We start from the raw sequence: 13,908 nt of genomic DNA, 5'->3' as shown, positions 1-13,908 counted from the left end.
TTAGTTTAACAACTATGCTTGCTGCCTATATCGACGCCCAGAATCTTAGCTCTCGTGGAGGGGGCCGAAACCTTGTTATTTTGTTTTTGTTATTAAACAGCATCAGCATCTTTTGACAGGCCAGACATGCAGTCTACAAAACGCTTCCTCTGTAATTCACTTGATGCTGAAGGAAATTGACGTCATACAGCGATGACGACATCATCTGTATATGCAACTAAATTCACTTCATATTATAACGAATTTAGGGGAATTCCTGCTTATTTGCAACCTTCTGATAACGTTCGTATAGCAAAACTGTTGAATAAAACACACCAATATTCTGTATTACAAAATGGTCTTTTTAAGACTACTTTGAGAGTACCTCACAATTAAATTTTACTTCGCAACTAATAGCGTGCTTAAATCGAAACTGATTCTGACTGATTCGAACTTCATGCTTGGTTACCAGCCATATACAGGTATACTTGTAGTTTGTAACCATATGCGTGTGTATATGTGAGTACTATTTCGGCTGATGATTACATGTGCTTGTGCGTATCTCTCCGTTGCCTTGTATGTGTGTGAGTAAATGATGAATGATTTGTTTACGTACACAGGAGTGGCAGCTTCCTTTATTGTTGTTGTGCCTTTATTAAATAACCTTAGTGATGTGAGTATCACTTAATGATGCTAATATTCGTCACAATATTTAACGAGTGCTAATAAAATCTCGTTCGTCACGACAACCCACAGAAGCGAAGAAAGATCTCTTCCCTGAAAAGCTATATGTGTTACAGATATTTTAGAATTTCATCTTTGTCGCGTATGCGGCAGTCTAAACTGACGCTCATGGAGTTGAAACTTTCGGTCAAACTGTCCTCTCTTTGTCCCTCATATCACCCGATGCGTGAAAGTACTTAAGAGTGGCTTACATGTGTAATAAGGCTATTAAAGCGAGCCGTATTCCTCTTTGCTAGGACCAAAATAGCGGAATAAGAACCCATCAAAAGCCGTATTTTAGTTGTTTGAAACTTTCTGAGCACCAAGTTTTTGTAGTACATGCAATATCTTTTAAGAAAACGCGAAATACAATTTGATTCAACAAAATGTCTTTCTTTTTATAGCCAAACTCTTCGGCCATCACCTTATCAGATTGTAGTCTCGATGCGTCACAAGAACCACAACCGCTACCTGAATTACGTATTGAGGAATGCATGGATATTGCAAATCTTACAGCTGCTATTGAAAGTTTTGTAAAAACGACCAGCGCAGATGCAGCAGAGTCGGATCCTATAACCACAGTCAAGCAGCACGCGGCGAAGGATGCAGCTTCAAACCATGCTACACCGAAACAAAATGGTGATGCGCATTCAGAACACGCCAGTACGTCACCAAGTTCGAGTGAACTAACAAATACCAACAAAGCTTTAACACAAAAACCTCAAATAGATCAAACGGTTGTGACTGAAACGAATCCGGTTGCAGATACAAATAAATCTGCAGATAACGGAGTGTTGGCCCCTAAAAAGGACAATCAAACGGAAGTTGGCCACGTCGAATGTATACATGTACACATGGAAAATGCTCGAACTTGCACCACGCCCATTGAACATGCCGAACCTAGTCAATTTGCAAGTTTTCGAGGCAGTCAAACGCGCTCATCGGTGCCGCAAGTTATCACCACAAAAACTTCATTTACACTTACTACACCGCCAACGACACGGCGAAGCTCTACGAAAAAAGCGCGAGTTGCACTACCAAATGCCGAGACACTGAAATTCCCCGAAACGGAAGACTTGAAAATTACTGAAGACGCCACAGCAGCAAAGGCGTCTATAACAACAGATACAGTGAAACCCGCAGTGCCAATTAAACCACACATTGCTGAGATACATAAACCAGCTAGAGGTATTACAAGCACAACTGCAGCAGCAGCCGCCGGAGTAGCTAGAGATGACACACTTGTGTTAGAGATGCGACAAGCGCCATTAAGTCCAGTGCCGCCTATACGACACAGCAGTAAACTAAGACAAACACTTAACGCGCAACCAAATGAGATTGAGCTTAAGTTAGAGGATGAGTCAATAAAACCAAAACCGAGTACTTTTAACACAACAAATGCAGCCCCAGCGCTCACAATCACCGAGTCACATGAAAATTTGTTAGAAAAAGTTGAAACGACAGTCAACGCTGCTGACGCTGCGAAAGCTAAAAATATTACTAGTACGACGCAACAAACGCAACCAGCCATAGAATTGCGCGAAGAAGCTTTAGAGTCGCTATATCGCCCGAAACCACACACATCCTATATGAAATGGAATCAAACATCGTTAGCACCACTCGAAATGAATGTGCCACCCGAAAAGCGTAAATCGGTTAAAGATATTATTGAATCTATCAATAGAAGTCAACGTTTGCTAAATGCTGCAGCACATAAAGATGAAGCGCATAATGATTCTAGTCTGTCGATAGGCACTGTAACTAGTGCTACTGATACGCCTATTATGCGCCGAAAGTTTAGTAGTCCGACAGTGATTGAACGCAATTTAGATGAAATGCAACGCAAAGAGCACAATGGCAACGCCACAGCCTTTGTCGACACATCGGTGTATGATGAGGAACTGCCGTCAACATCGGCAGCTTTAGCCAAGAATGAAAGTGTAAATATGAATGGTGATGGTGGCGGCGAGTATGCGCAAGATCCACAAAAGCTTAACAATAATGACGTATTTAAGAAATGTATAGTAAAAAAGGAGGTGCAATATGATTATAGAGAACAATCGCCAACAACATCCAATCTTGATTGGAATCCGGTACCGAAACCAAAACGAAATAAGAACCCTTCCGAACAATGAACAACTTAAATCAAAGCTTTGCTATATTTTATTGAACCGAGTGTTTCAAAACGGACCTGTCTTTTTAGCATAATTAAAAGTGATGATTTTAAATTATAAGAGATATGAAAAAATGTATTTGAAAAGAAATATAGGTGCCTTAAAAGTTTATGCTTTTAAAATAAAAGGCATTTAAAAAAACCTGTTTGCCAAAATTTATTATTTCTTTTTTATATAAAAAAACATTATGTTAGTGCTTTTATTTTTCGAGTCCAGAAATAACAGTTAAATCGTGACTTTATTCGTTAAAGCGGAGTCATCGGTGCCGTTTGTCGTATCGCTGTAGTCGTATCCCTAACGTAACCCTATACGATACATTGTTATCGATTAATGGTGCCTTAACCTAAAAATCGTCAAAATTTCATAAAAATGAAGAAAACGCAAAAAATTACAAACATATTCCACAAAAAATAAGTCTCTTAGTCATAACGTATCCAAAACAAAGAATAAAATCTACAAAAAGTTATTAAATTCACCAACTCAAATATTTTTAGGTTATGGATATGGCGAAAAACCAAAAACCAATTGGTTGATTACGATACGTTTACGACCTTAGTGTAATAAAACCGCACTGCGTTTTTTTAGCGCACGCAAACAACCGGCGTTTTTGCCCTAACCCAAATAAGCATGCGTTGCGACAATGTAAAGCATGTGTGCAAACGTCAAATCTAAATGTCACGCAGAACAAAAATTGGAAATCGAGTTAGGTTTTCACGCAGCAAATTCAATTTGGGTTGCTCTCATACAAGTTGTATGTGCATGAGACATTTTTGACAGAAAATGACTTGCGTGCGTGTTTAGACCCCATTACTGATACTTAGCATAGACTTGACTTGACTTGGCGTAAACTTGGCAACATAGCCTTGATTATACTCCACTTAGCGCATACAATCTGGCATCATAATCAATAAATGTCAATTTGTATAACAAAATGTCAAAATGAAATGGAAACAAACAAATGGCATCTCAAAATGTAAACGTCACTTAGAACTTACATAGAAAATCAAAATTCAACAGACTTCTAAGTCAAGTTAAGTGTTGCCAAAGACTCTCTAAATATAAGATGGTACATTTTAGAGTTCTAAAGCTTTGTGGAAATTGTGGGACGGCTGTACGAGGAATTCACCATACCTTTTGCTATGCTGTCCGCCTCAACATAGCTGACTTTTAAGGCTGTATAACTCTGTAATTTATTTTGCCTTTGGAAAAATTACCTATTTGAAAATAAGCTGGATGAAAAATATTGGCATAACAGCTTAAGTTAAATCAACAAATGAAAATCTCAGCCAAGCGATTTGTAAAAAAAAGCTAAGTTGTCTATTTGTTACTTTCTCGATATAGGGTGTGTTCGAGCTGCAGCACTGTTACTTTTTATGACAGCGGATAACGTTCTTCAGCAACATTTGAGCAGATGTGGCAATTTCGCGCGTTCGTTGAACGAAATGTTCACAATCTATTGATCATCTCTAGGAAATTAGCGACATTTCATCAACTAAGCAGCACTTTAGCAATACTACTGTTATTATTTGGCTGCTGAAACACACCCATATTAATTGTACATTAAATCTAAAATATAAAACTCAAAAATGACCCTGGTTGTTTTGTTCGCAGCATTTATTTAGTTCAAAGTCACAGCCAATAATAGCCAAAGCCATATAATTTACACCGGTCAATTCTTTCTCTGATTCAAAAGCTGAACTACCAGCGCTACCGTCATCAGCTCAGTGTCATCATTGCCAGTAGCGCCAATAACACCAAACTCGTGCCTGACACACAAAAATCGTTTCACTCAATAGCGCAAGTGAAATGTACTACGCACTCACTACTAAGTAGCGTCAAAAATTCGCTTGGAGTCATTGCGTCAATGAGCTACGATTGAGCTGGAACCTCATTGGCGCTGGCGCCATGCAATTTACATCACTAAAATTGCGCGAATGCCCAGGCTCATGACTTTTTTAACCAGATGGTGAAAACGAAGCAGGAGCAAAACGTATGGTGTATTCCTGGTGCAGCCGTCCCACTTTGTGGAGAATGAACGACTCTACAATGCTCCCTCTTAATAATCTACTCTCTTTGGTTGTACGATAAAAGATTCTGTTATCTTGCTGTACTAATAACGAACCCTTAAATAAATGAATGAATATATATGTACATAAGTGGGGCTGCTTGCTGTTTTTGTTGTTGTGATTATTTACTAACAGCATAGTGATGCAAATATGTGCCACAATAAATTTTTTAGCAGCCTGCAAAAACAGCTACTTGCTTTACTGCTTTCGTTTGTGTAAAGGTTGTTTGAAATAACTGGTTTATGCGAGCCTCACATAGACTGAATGACTCCATAGTGTTACTAGAAGTTAGCTCAACTACCACACTGAAAAATCCCCACTGGATGTCTGACCTATGTTATAACTGGAAATAATACAACCTCAGAAGTTTTAGCGTATTAACATAACAGGATGTGAGCTAGATAAGCAAAGCAATAAAATTATAAAAATTCCCCGAGCGCGTTTGAGAAAACTGCACTTTTTTGCATCATCAGCCCTTAATCTCCTTGAAAATATACCATTCCGAATTATTACATTTATTTTAGTTTTGGTGCAAACGTTCTCAGATTATCTTGGTTAGGTTAGGTTGAACTCCCCGGTCCGTAAGGACCTCACATAGTCTGAATGAGTCGATAGTGTTATCAGAAGTTTGTTTAACGACCAAAATGAAAATCCCTATCAAAAACCAGAACCTGTGTTGCAAAATATATCCGTCCTCTTGGCAAAATCTAGAAGCTTTCTAGGACTTATGCCATTTGCTAATTCTAGATGTGATAGCTGTATCACTTCTAATACCTGGAGTCTTAGCCTGGCTAGCGCGGGGCATGAGCACAAAACGTACCCCTGCAGGTTAGGGGGTCAGAATATACCCGGGGTAGGTATGCCTGTCCTAAGAGGCGACTAAAATACCAAATTCAAGGGGCTGTGTAGCGCAACCCTTCAGGTTGCCAGCGCAATATATAGCTTCTCCAAACCCAATTGTCAACCTTACCTATCGGCGGCGAATCCTGTTTCACTAACAGACGAGGCTCTGGCGACCCCAAGCTCCTCATGGAACTTGGGGGTGGCGAGGGAGGGATGGCCTGAAGGTTTAACGTGGCCATATAAATCGTTCCCGAGATGGTCGGGCTAGCACCTTAACACATCGATAACACTCCCCAAAGCCTTCGGGGAGCAACCTTATCGCTACAACAACAACAACAAAAGCACAAAACGTGGTCGATCGTTTCCTCCTTCAACCCGCACTTCCTACATCTGCTGTCACTGACAATGCCAAATATAAAAGCATGTCACGCTAGGAGGAAGTGTCCAGTCAAAAACCCCATCATGAGCCTACAGTCCCATATTTTCAGTGATATACCTATTCATCATCTTCGATAATTTGCAGCTCCGTGCTTGGTTCCATGCCTTCACTGCTTGGTCGATCATGTGCAGCTCTCTCTTCTTTTAATCTCGCCCAATCTGATTGCGACGTCTACGGTAGAAACATCGAGCGATGTGTCCTGTTAAGCTAGCTCATCCGTTTTTTCATTTCGAACTATTCCCATATGACCAGGGACTGACTATAGATGTATATTCCTTCCTATTCTTTCCAGCTATTGCATAAGTACATTAGATGTTGACATGAGAGATTATTGCCTTAATAGCTGCGTGGCTATCACGTCTACTACACCCGCCTGCAAAAAAGTTACAGTGATTGATGCCAAGCTTGCAGTATTTGTTTATTTCCGGATCTGCGCATTATACCGCAGAGCCTACACCGTCCATTACTTCGGATCTATCGGTGTTGGGTACTTTTATTTATTATTGAACCATTGAAATTAACCAAATAAACTTAGTTTTAGATAAGTTGAAAGCAGCCTTAGACCGCGCGAAAAGAAGTTGGTTGTTTGCTGCTATGTCTGAATTTAAGCTCTCTTTAAAAGTTCATAAGGCTCTGCCAAATTACGTTGAGCAACACCCCTAGCTCCGTAGAGATTGGGAAGGGCCTCTCCGAGCCATTCGAAACCAAGCGAGGCTTCAGACAAAGGCGCTTCTTTTCGTGCGTTTTCTTTAACATAATGTTGGAGAAGATAATTCTAACAACAGAACTTATCCATGATGGTACAGTCTATTATAAGAGCTACAAGTACTGGCGTACCTATGCTGATAATATTGATATTGCTGAGCTTAACAAACGCGTCATAAGACCTGCCTTGTCTGGATTAATAAAGAGGCAAAGAAAGTACGCCTTGCGGTTAATGTGGACAAGATAAATTACTAGCTGTCATACAAGAAAGAATCGGCGCATTCGCGCTTTGGCATCCACCTCACTGTTACGGTTATAAATTCGAAACTGCACTTCTTGTATTTGGTGAGCAGTTTTAACAGCAACAGAAATGTCAGCTTAGAAATGAAACAGGCAACATGCAATTGAATAGAAAAATCCTCTCTCGACGTACAAAAACCAAGCTCTACAAGACGCTCATCCTGCCTGTCCTCCTTATGTATCGCTCGGAACCATGGACGGTGGCGAGAGAAGATGTGATGGTTCTTGGAGTGTTGGCAGAAAAGTTCTCCAGAAGATTTATGGTCCGGTATGTGATGCCGACGGCGAGTATCAAAGAAGATATAATGATGAGCTGTATGTTCTTAACGAAAATATCAAGATAGTGCAATGATTAAAAACCGAAATATTTCGCTTGTTAGGTTGTTATACAATGGACGAAAGCCCTCCGGCCAAGAAAGTATTTCAGTTGACACCGCAGCTTGGCAGCAGAGGAAGGGGGAGACTTCCACTGTGTTGAGAGAGGCAGGTGGAGGAATATTTGACCTCCTTTGGTACTCCCAATTGGCGTCATTTATCGTGGAACAAGGATAGCTGGCGTGACTTTTTACGAAACAACCAAAATCACTTGAGCGATTAAGCGCCAATTAATGATGATGATGAACAAAGAGATGTGAAATATCCTCCCGTTTCTTCCTTAGCCCAGTATCTACAATTAAGAATTAAATCGAAGAAAACTAACTTAACAACTTACGTTTTGGATATAGAAATGTAGATACTGTGTCAAATGTTAGCATTACTATGCTGATACTAAGTAACTAAAGGCACAACAACAATAAAGCAAGCTGCCACTCTAAGCAAATCAATCATCATTTACACACATACATACAAGGCAACGAACACATGTAATCATCAGCGGAAGTAGTACTCACATATACAAACGCATATGGCTACAAACCAAAAATATACATGTATATGGCTGGTAACCCATGAAATCCGCGAAATTACTAGACCTTAGGAGAAATCGGTGAACGTGGAAACCGAGAGCATAAAAGAAGCGCAAGCTGAGGCATGACTAATTAGTTTTGAGTTAAGCACGCTATTGGTTGTGAAGTATAAGTGTTATTGTGAAGTACTCTCAAAGTAGTCTAATAAAGACTATTTTGCATTACTGAATATTGGAGTTATTTATTCAACAGTTTAGCGATTCGAACGTTAGCAGAAGGTTTGGAATAAGCGGAATTCCCCAAAATTCGTTACAATACGTAGTCAATGAAGCAGCTTAATAAAAACTGTGGCAGCTATATATTTTTACATATCTATTGCCACATCTTTATCGATGTCTTATGGGTGTTTTCACGTAAAACAACAGCCGATTAACGAGACGAGGTTAACGAATAAACGGGACGTTTAAACCAGTGGTCCCCAAAATGAAAACTGTGGCTGTGTGAGTAAAACTAAAATCATCTTATTGGTAGTGGTTTAGTTGTAGATGAAAAATCAATGAGGTAGGACGTATGCACGCAAGTTTGTTAACATACAAAAAGGAATTCGTAAATATGCCATACAAATACTACTTTATTGCTTGAACCTAAGGAAAAATTTGAACAAAATAAATTGTTAACATTAAACCATGAAAACATTCATGGCGCATGAGCGTTTGTTTGCAAAATATTATTTCGGAAATGCGCAAATAAACAATAGCCTCATCCAATGTTGCTACTCTGCTTGTTCAGCGATAACTAAAGACGAATAAAGACGAAAGAGAAAAATAATACGTGTGAAGTGGCGCCAATATTTATTTCACTAGCTGAGGATCACTGGTTTAAACTCATACAACCACAGTTTTCATTTTGGAGACCACTGGTTTAAACCTAGACGTATGTATATGTGGTGCTTCCAGCATCACAACGAAACATTTATTTTATAATTATAATTCATCTTCTTTGGCCACTGTAAGAACTAGTTTTACTTCTCATTTAATATTCACTCCGTTACAATTTAATAAACGATGGTGAGAGCGCTCTGTGTTTACTTATTGCTTTTGCTTTCCATCGTCGCCATTCGTTGAAAAATATGACGTGACTTAGTAAAAAGAAAACGCAAAGAAGTCAGTCCAGTTAGTTCAGTTCTCACCGGACCAGCATAAAAACATATTCTTTTATTTGCGACAAGCAAACACCAAAAGTGGTGACCCGTCTGACAAAATCCGTTACATCGACAGTTAGCGCACAACTGTAAGAAAATTTTTTTAGACGATCACGAAAACAACTTAAACCTTAATCATCAAATATGGATCCTGTTGATCCTGCGGAGAAAACAGATCCAACACCGGCATGCCTGCAGGTAAAATGTCTGCAGCACCTACAGACCTCAACGCCGTAGCAATCAAAATCGACATGCCTGCCATGGATCGCAGGAGCATCGAAAGCTGGTTCCTAAGCCTCGACTATTGGTTTCCCGCTATGAACATAAAAAGCGACAGTTAAAAATTCAACACGGTGATGGCTGCACTAGGGCCACGCATGCTACAGGATTTTTCAGCTACGTTAGGAGAAGTCCCTGACCAGGGTAGGTATGACTACGTGAAAAAGCGACTAATAACTTTTTGCACCGACAGTCAGCAACGACGCCTAAATCAAGCGCTCAACGAAACCCAGTTGGGCGATCAAAGGCCAAGCCAATTGTTTGCTGAAATGATGCGGCTGGTCGGCGACACAATGAGCGAATCGGCAGTAAAAAACTTGTGGGCAAAACGTTTGCCCATTTACGCTCAAGCTGCGGTAGCCGCCTGTTCAGGCCCACCGAAAGAGTACCTGAAAATTGCAGACGCTATCAACGACACTATCAGCGTTCAGATAAACAGCAGCTCCGCAGAAAAAATCGACACGCGCCTGAACCCACTACGTTCGCAGAAAAATCAAACGCAAGTACCGAGTATAGTGAGTTACAACGTGCTATTAACGAACTTGGACAACGCTTTGACCGCATGAATTCTGGTCGTAGAAGTGTAAGGCCAAGATCTCGCCAGCAATCCCGCGACCGGCGTAGAAACAGCCCAGCCATTAACTTAGATGAATGTTGGTACCACCAAAAATTTGGAACCAGCAGCAAGAACTGCAGACCACCGTGCAAGCTCTACGAGTCGGGCAGAGGGGATCGCAGCCAAAAATGAATCGAAGCGGTCGCTGGAGCAAAGTTGCCAGTGGATGTCAGCGTTAACCGCCTCACAATCAACGACCGAAAATCCACTATTTCCTTTTTAATTGACTCAGGCGCCGACATATCAGTTCTGCCACGACAGTATGCACATACAACGACACCATCCGCCGTGAAGCTCTACGCTGCTAATGGTACAACAATTGACACATTCGGTCAACAACGTCTCTGTCTCGATCTCGGTCTTCGAAGATGCTTTGATTGGACATTTACCATTGCAAACGTAAGAACGCCAATCATAGGAGCTGATCTTATAAGACATTATGGTTTACTTATCGACCTCAAAAATAATAAACTGATCGACAGTCTGACAAAGATATACGCACTGTGCACCGTACAAAAAGTAAGAAAAATCGTGATCAGAACCTACGACAAGGCATCCAAATGTGCTGATCTGTTGGCAGAATTCCAAGATATTACAAGCCTGTCGTCCGACCGCAAAAACACCTTTGCAACGCAACACAAAATCGAAACATTCGGCCAGCCTGTTTTTGCTCGACCGCGACGCCTCGATCCAGCGAAGCTACGCATAGCGAAGGAAGAATTTGAGTTATTATTACGACAAGGTATTATTCGCCCGTCAAATAGTAATTATTCTAGCCCACTGCATATGGTTCGGAAGGCCGATGGTGGATGGCGCCCATGCGGAGATTACCGTAAGTTAAACTCCCAAACTACGCCAGACAGATACCCCATACCATATTTGCAAGACTGCACTTCCATACTAGAAGGAAAACAAATTTTTAGCAAAGTAGACCTACAAAAGGCGTACCATCAACTGCCAATACACCCAGACGATATCCATAAGACGGCCATAACGACCCCGTTCGGCCTTTACGAATACCTGTACATGCCTTTTGGGTTACGTAATGCTGCCCAGTCGTTTCAGAGACTAATCCACGAAGCTCTACGTGGACTGCATTTCACTTTCGCCTATATCGACGATATCCTTATCGCCTCAACTGACCACGGAGAGCACCAATGCCATCTACGGTTGGTTTTCGAGCGCCTAAGGAAGTACGGCTTAGCGATAAATCCTTCAAAGTGCGAGTTTTTCGTAGACGAGATTAAGTTCCTCGGCCACTTAATAACAAAAAGCGGTATTAAACCCCTACCAGAGCGAGTCGAGGCAATTTCGAAATTCGAAAGACCTACACTCGCGCATCAGCTAAAAAAGTTCTTGGCAACCGTGAACTTCTACCGCAAGTTTCTGCCGCGCGCAACCGCTTACCAATCGATACTTCCAGCAATGATTCCAGGTAATAAGCGCAACGATCGTACAACACTAACCTGGAGCGACGAACAATCTGCAGCATTCGAGAAGTGCAAACAGGAGCTGGCAAACGCCGCCATACTTGCGCACCCTCTTCAAAACGCCGAACTGTCTCTGGCCACTGATGCCTCCGACGGTGCAGTGGGTGCCGTATTGACCCAGCTTACAGAAAAAGGTCCACAACCTCTTGGTTATTACTCTAAAAAACTGACGACCACGCAACAAAAGTACAGCACGTACGACAGGGAGCTGCTCGCCATATATAAAGCGGTTAAGCATTTTAAGTGTATGCTGGAGGGTCGTTCGTTTCACATTCTGACCGACCACAAATCACTTACGTATGCGTACCAACAAAGCAGTGATAAAGCTTCTCCACGACAACCACGATAACTTGACTATATCAGTCAATTTAAAACAGACTTTCGGCACATCAGCGGTTCGAGCAACCACCTGCCTGACCTTCTCTCTAGAATTTTCGAAATTAATTCCGCAATCGATTACAGCGAAATAGCAAAAGCGCAAAAAACGGACTCAGAACTTCAAGAGCTACGTAAAGGTAACAAAACTTCGCTTATTTTTAAACTCTTTAAAATTCCAGGTGATACTAACGAATTATGGTGCGATGTATCATCTCGAACGGTACGTTCTTACATACCCAAGCGGTTTCGACCATTACTTTTGAAGAAGGTCCACGACAGTTCACACCTAGGGATTAAAGCCACCGTAAAAATGGTGACTGAACGTTTTGTTTGGTTAAATGTACCAAAAGACGCTTCAAACTTTGCCCGCTGTTGCATTCCATGCCAAAAGTCGAAAGTGAATCGGCATACAAAATCGAAGTTGCAACAATACACACCGCCTACACGACGACTGGACCATGTCAACATTGACATTATAGGGCCGCTGCCAATCCACAACGGACAACGCTATTGTTTAACCTTAATTGACCGATTCACACGCTGGCCCGAGGCGGTTCCTATCCCTGACATGACAGCGGATAACGTCGCACGAGCTTTGGTCAGTACGTGGATAGCCCGCTATGGTTGTCCGCAGTTCATTACCACCGATCAAGGGCGTCAATTTGAGTCTCACCTATTGAAAGAGCTATTCAAAATTCTGGGAACAAAACACATCAGAACGACGCCGTACCACCCGCAGTCTAATGGCATAATATAAAGGTGGCACAGAGTATTCAAAGCTTCTATATTGGCAACCGGAAAAGAGGTTTGGACAGATAATTTACCATTAATCATGCTTTCTCTACGAACAGCGTATAAGCCTGATTTGCAAACATCTTCAGCAGAATTTCTGTTCGGTACAACTTTGAAGATACCGGGAGAATTTGTTGAGGAAGCTCATTCTGAGCAAACTCCCTATGAATTTCTCCAAAATCTGAAAAATTTAATGACTCAACTTCGTCCTACGCAAACAAAATTCCACTCAACTTCGACAAGCTACGTTCATCCCGATATGATGAAATGCTCACATGTCTTAGTTCGGAACGATTCCATCCGTCCTTCGCTAACGACGCCTTACGAAGGGCCACACAAAGTAATACAACGAAATACAAAATTTTTTACTATTTTGATCAACCAACGAAAAGTCAACATTAATATCGACCGGTTAAAACCTGCCTATATTTGGGAAAACGACGAACCAGCACAGTTGACACCGACATCTACAAAGGGAGATAAACAGCCGATAGAAAAAGAAGCAGTCCAACCCCACGTAGTAGAATCTCAGCCTCACCAAAGGTTGAGACCAAGACGCCTCATTAGCAAACCCGTACGTTTTCATTAAACGGGGAGTACTGTGGTGCTTCCAGCATCACAACGAAACATTTATTTTATAATTATAATTCATCTTCTTTGGCCACTGTAAGAACTAGTTTTACTTCTCATTTAATATTCACTCCGTTACAATTTAATAAACGATGTTGAGAGCGCTCTGTCTTTACTTATTGCTTTTGCTTTCCATCGTCGCCATTCGTTGAAAAATATGACGTGACTTAGTAAAAAGAAAACGCAAAGCAGTCAGTCCAGTTAGTTCAGTTCTCACCGGACCAGCATAAAAACATATTCTTTTATTTGCGACAAGCAAACACCAAATATACATTGTTATTATTGTTATATTCCTCGATAGAATTGAACATCTAGTTGACAATCGCAAAAGTTAAAACTAATACCATAGCCATCCAGAAGCACAACTTATCGCTCGTAGTCGGAGCAT

The 13,908-nt window shown here is 41.1% G+C and overlaps 1 protein-coding gene across 7 annotated transcripts in view; it reads left to right on the top strand.

Annotated features, from left to right (window-relative positions):
- LOC137239778 (uncharacterized) overlaps window positions 1-2,966 on the top strand; it is a 78,490-nt gene extending 75,524 nt beyond the window's left edge. For all 7 annotated transcript variants that reach the window (XM_067765429.1, XM_067765430.1, XM_067765432.1 and 4 more), the window contains one exon: window positions 1,107-2,966. In XM_067765429.1, the coding sequence (XP_067621530.1) occupies window positions 1,107-2,837 (1,731 nt within the window). In that variant the 3' untranslated portion in view covers window positions 2,838-2,966. The remainder of the gene's footprint in view (window positions 1-1,106) is intronic.
- Window positions 2,967-13,908: the final 10,942 nt, after the last annotated feature.

This window comes from Eurosta solidaginis, chromosome 2 (genome assembly GCF_040869045.1).
Source record: "Eurosta solidaginis isolate ZX-2024a chromosome 2, ASM4086904v1, whole genome shotgun sequence".
In the NCBI taxonomy this organism is placed as follows: Eukaryota; Metazoa; Arthropoda; class Insecta; order Diptera; family Tephritidae; genus Eurosta; species Eurosta solidaginis.
This window is presented reverse-complemented; position numbering and strand designations above follow the sequence as displayed.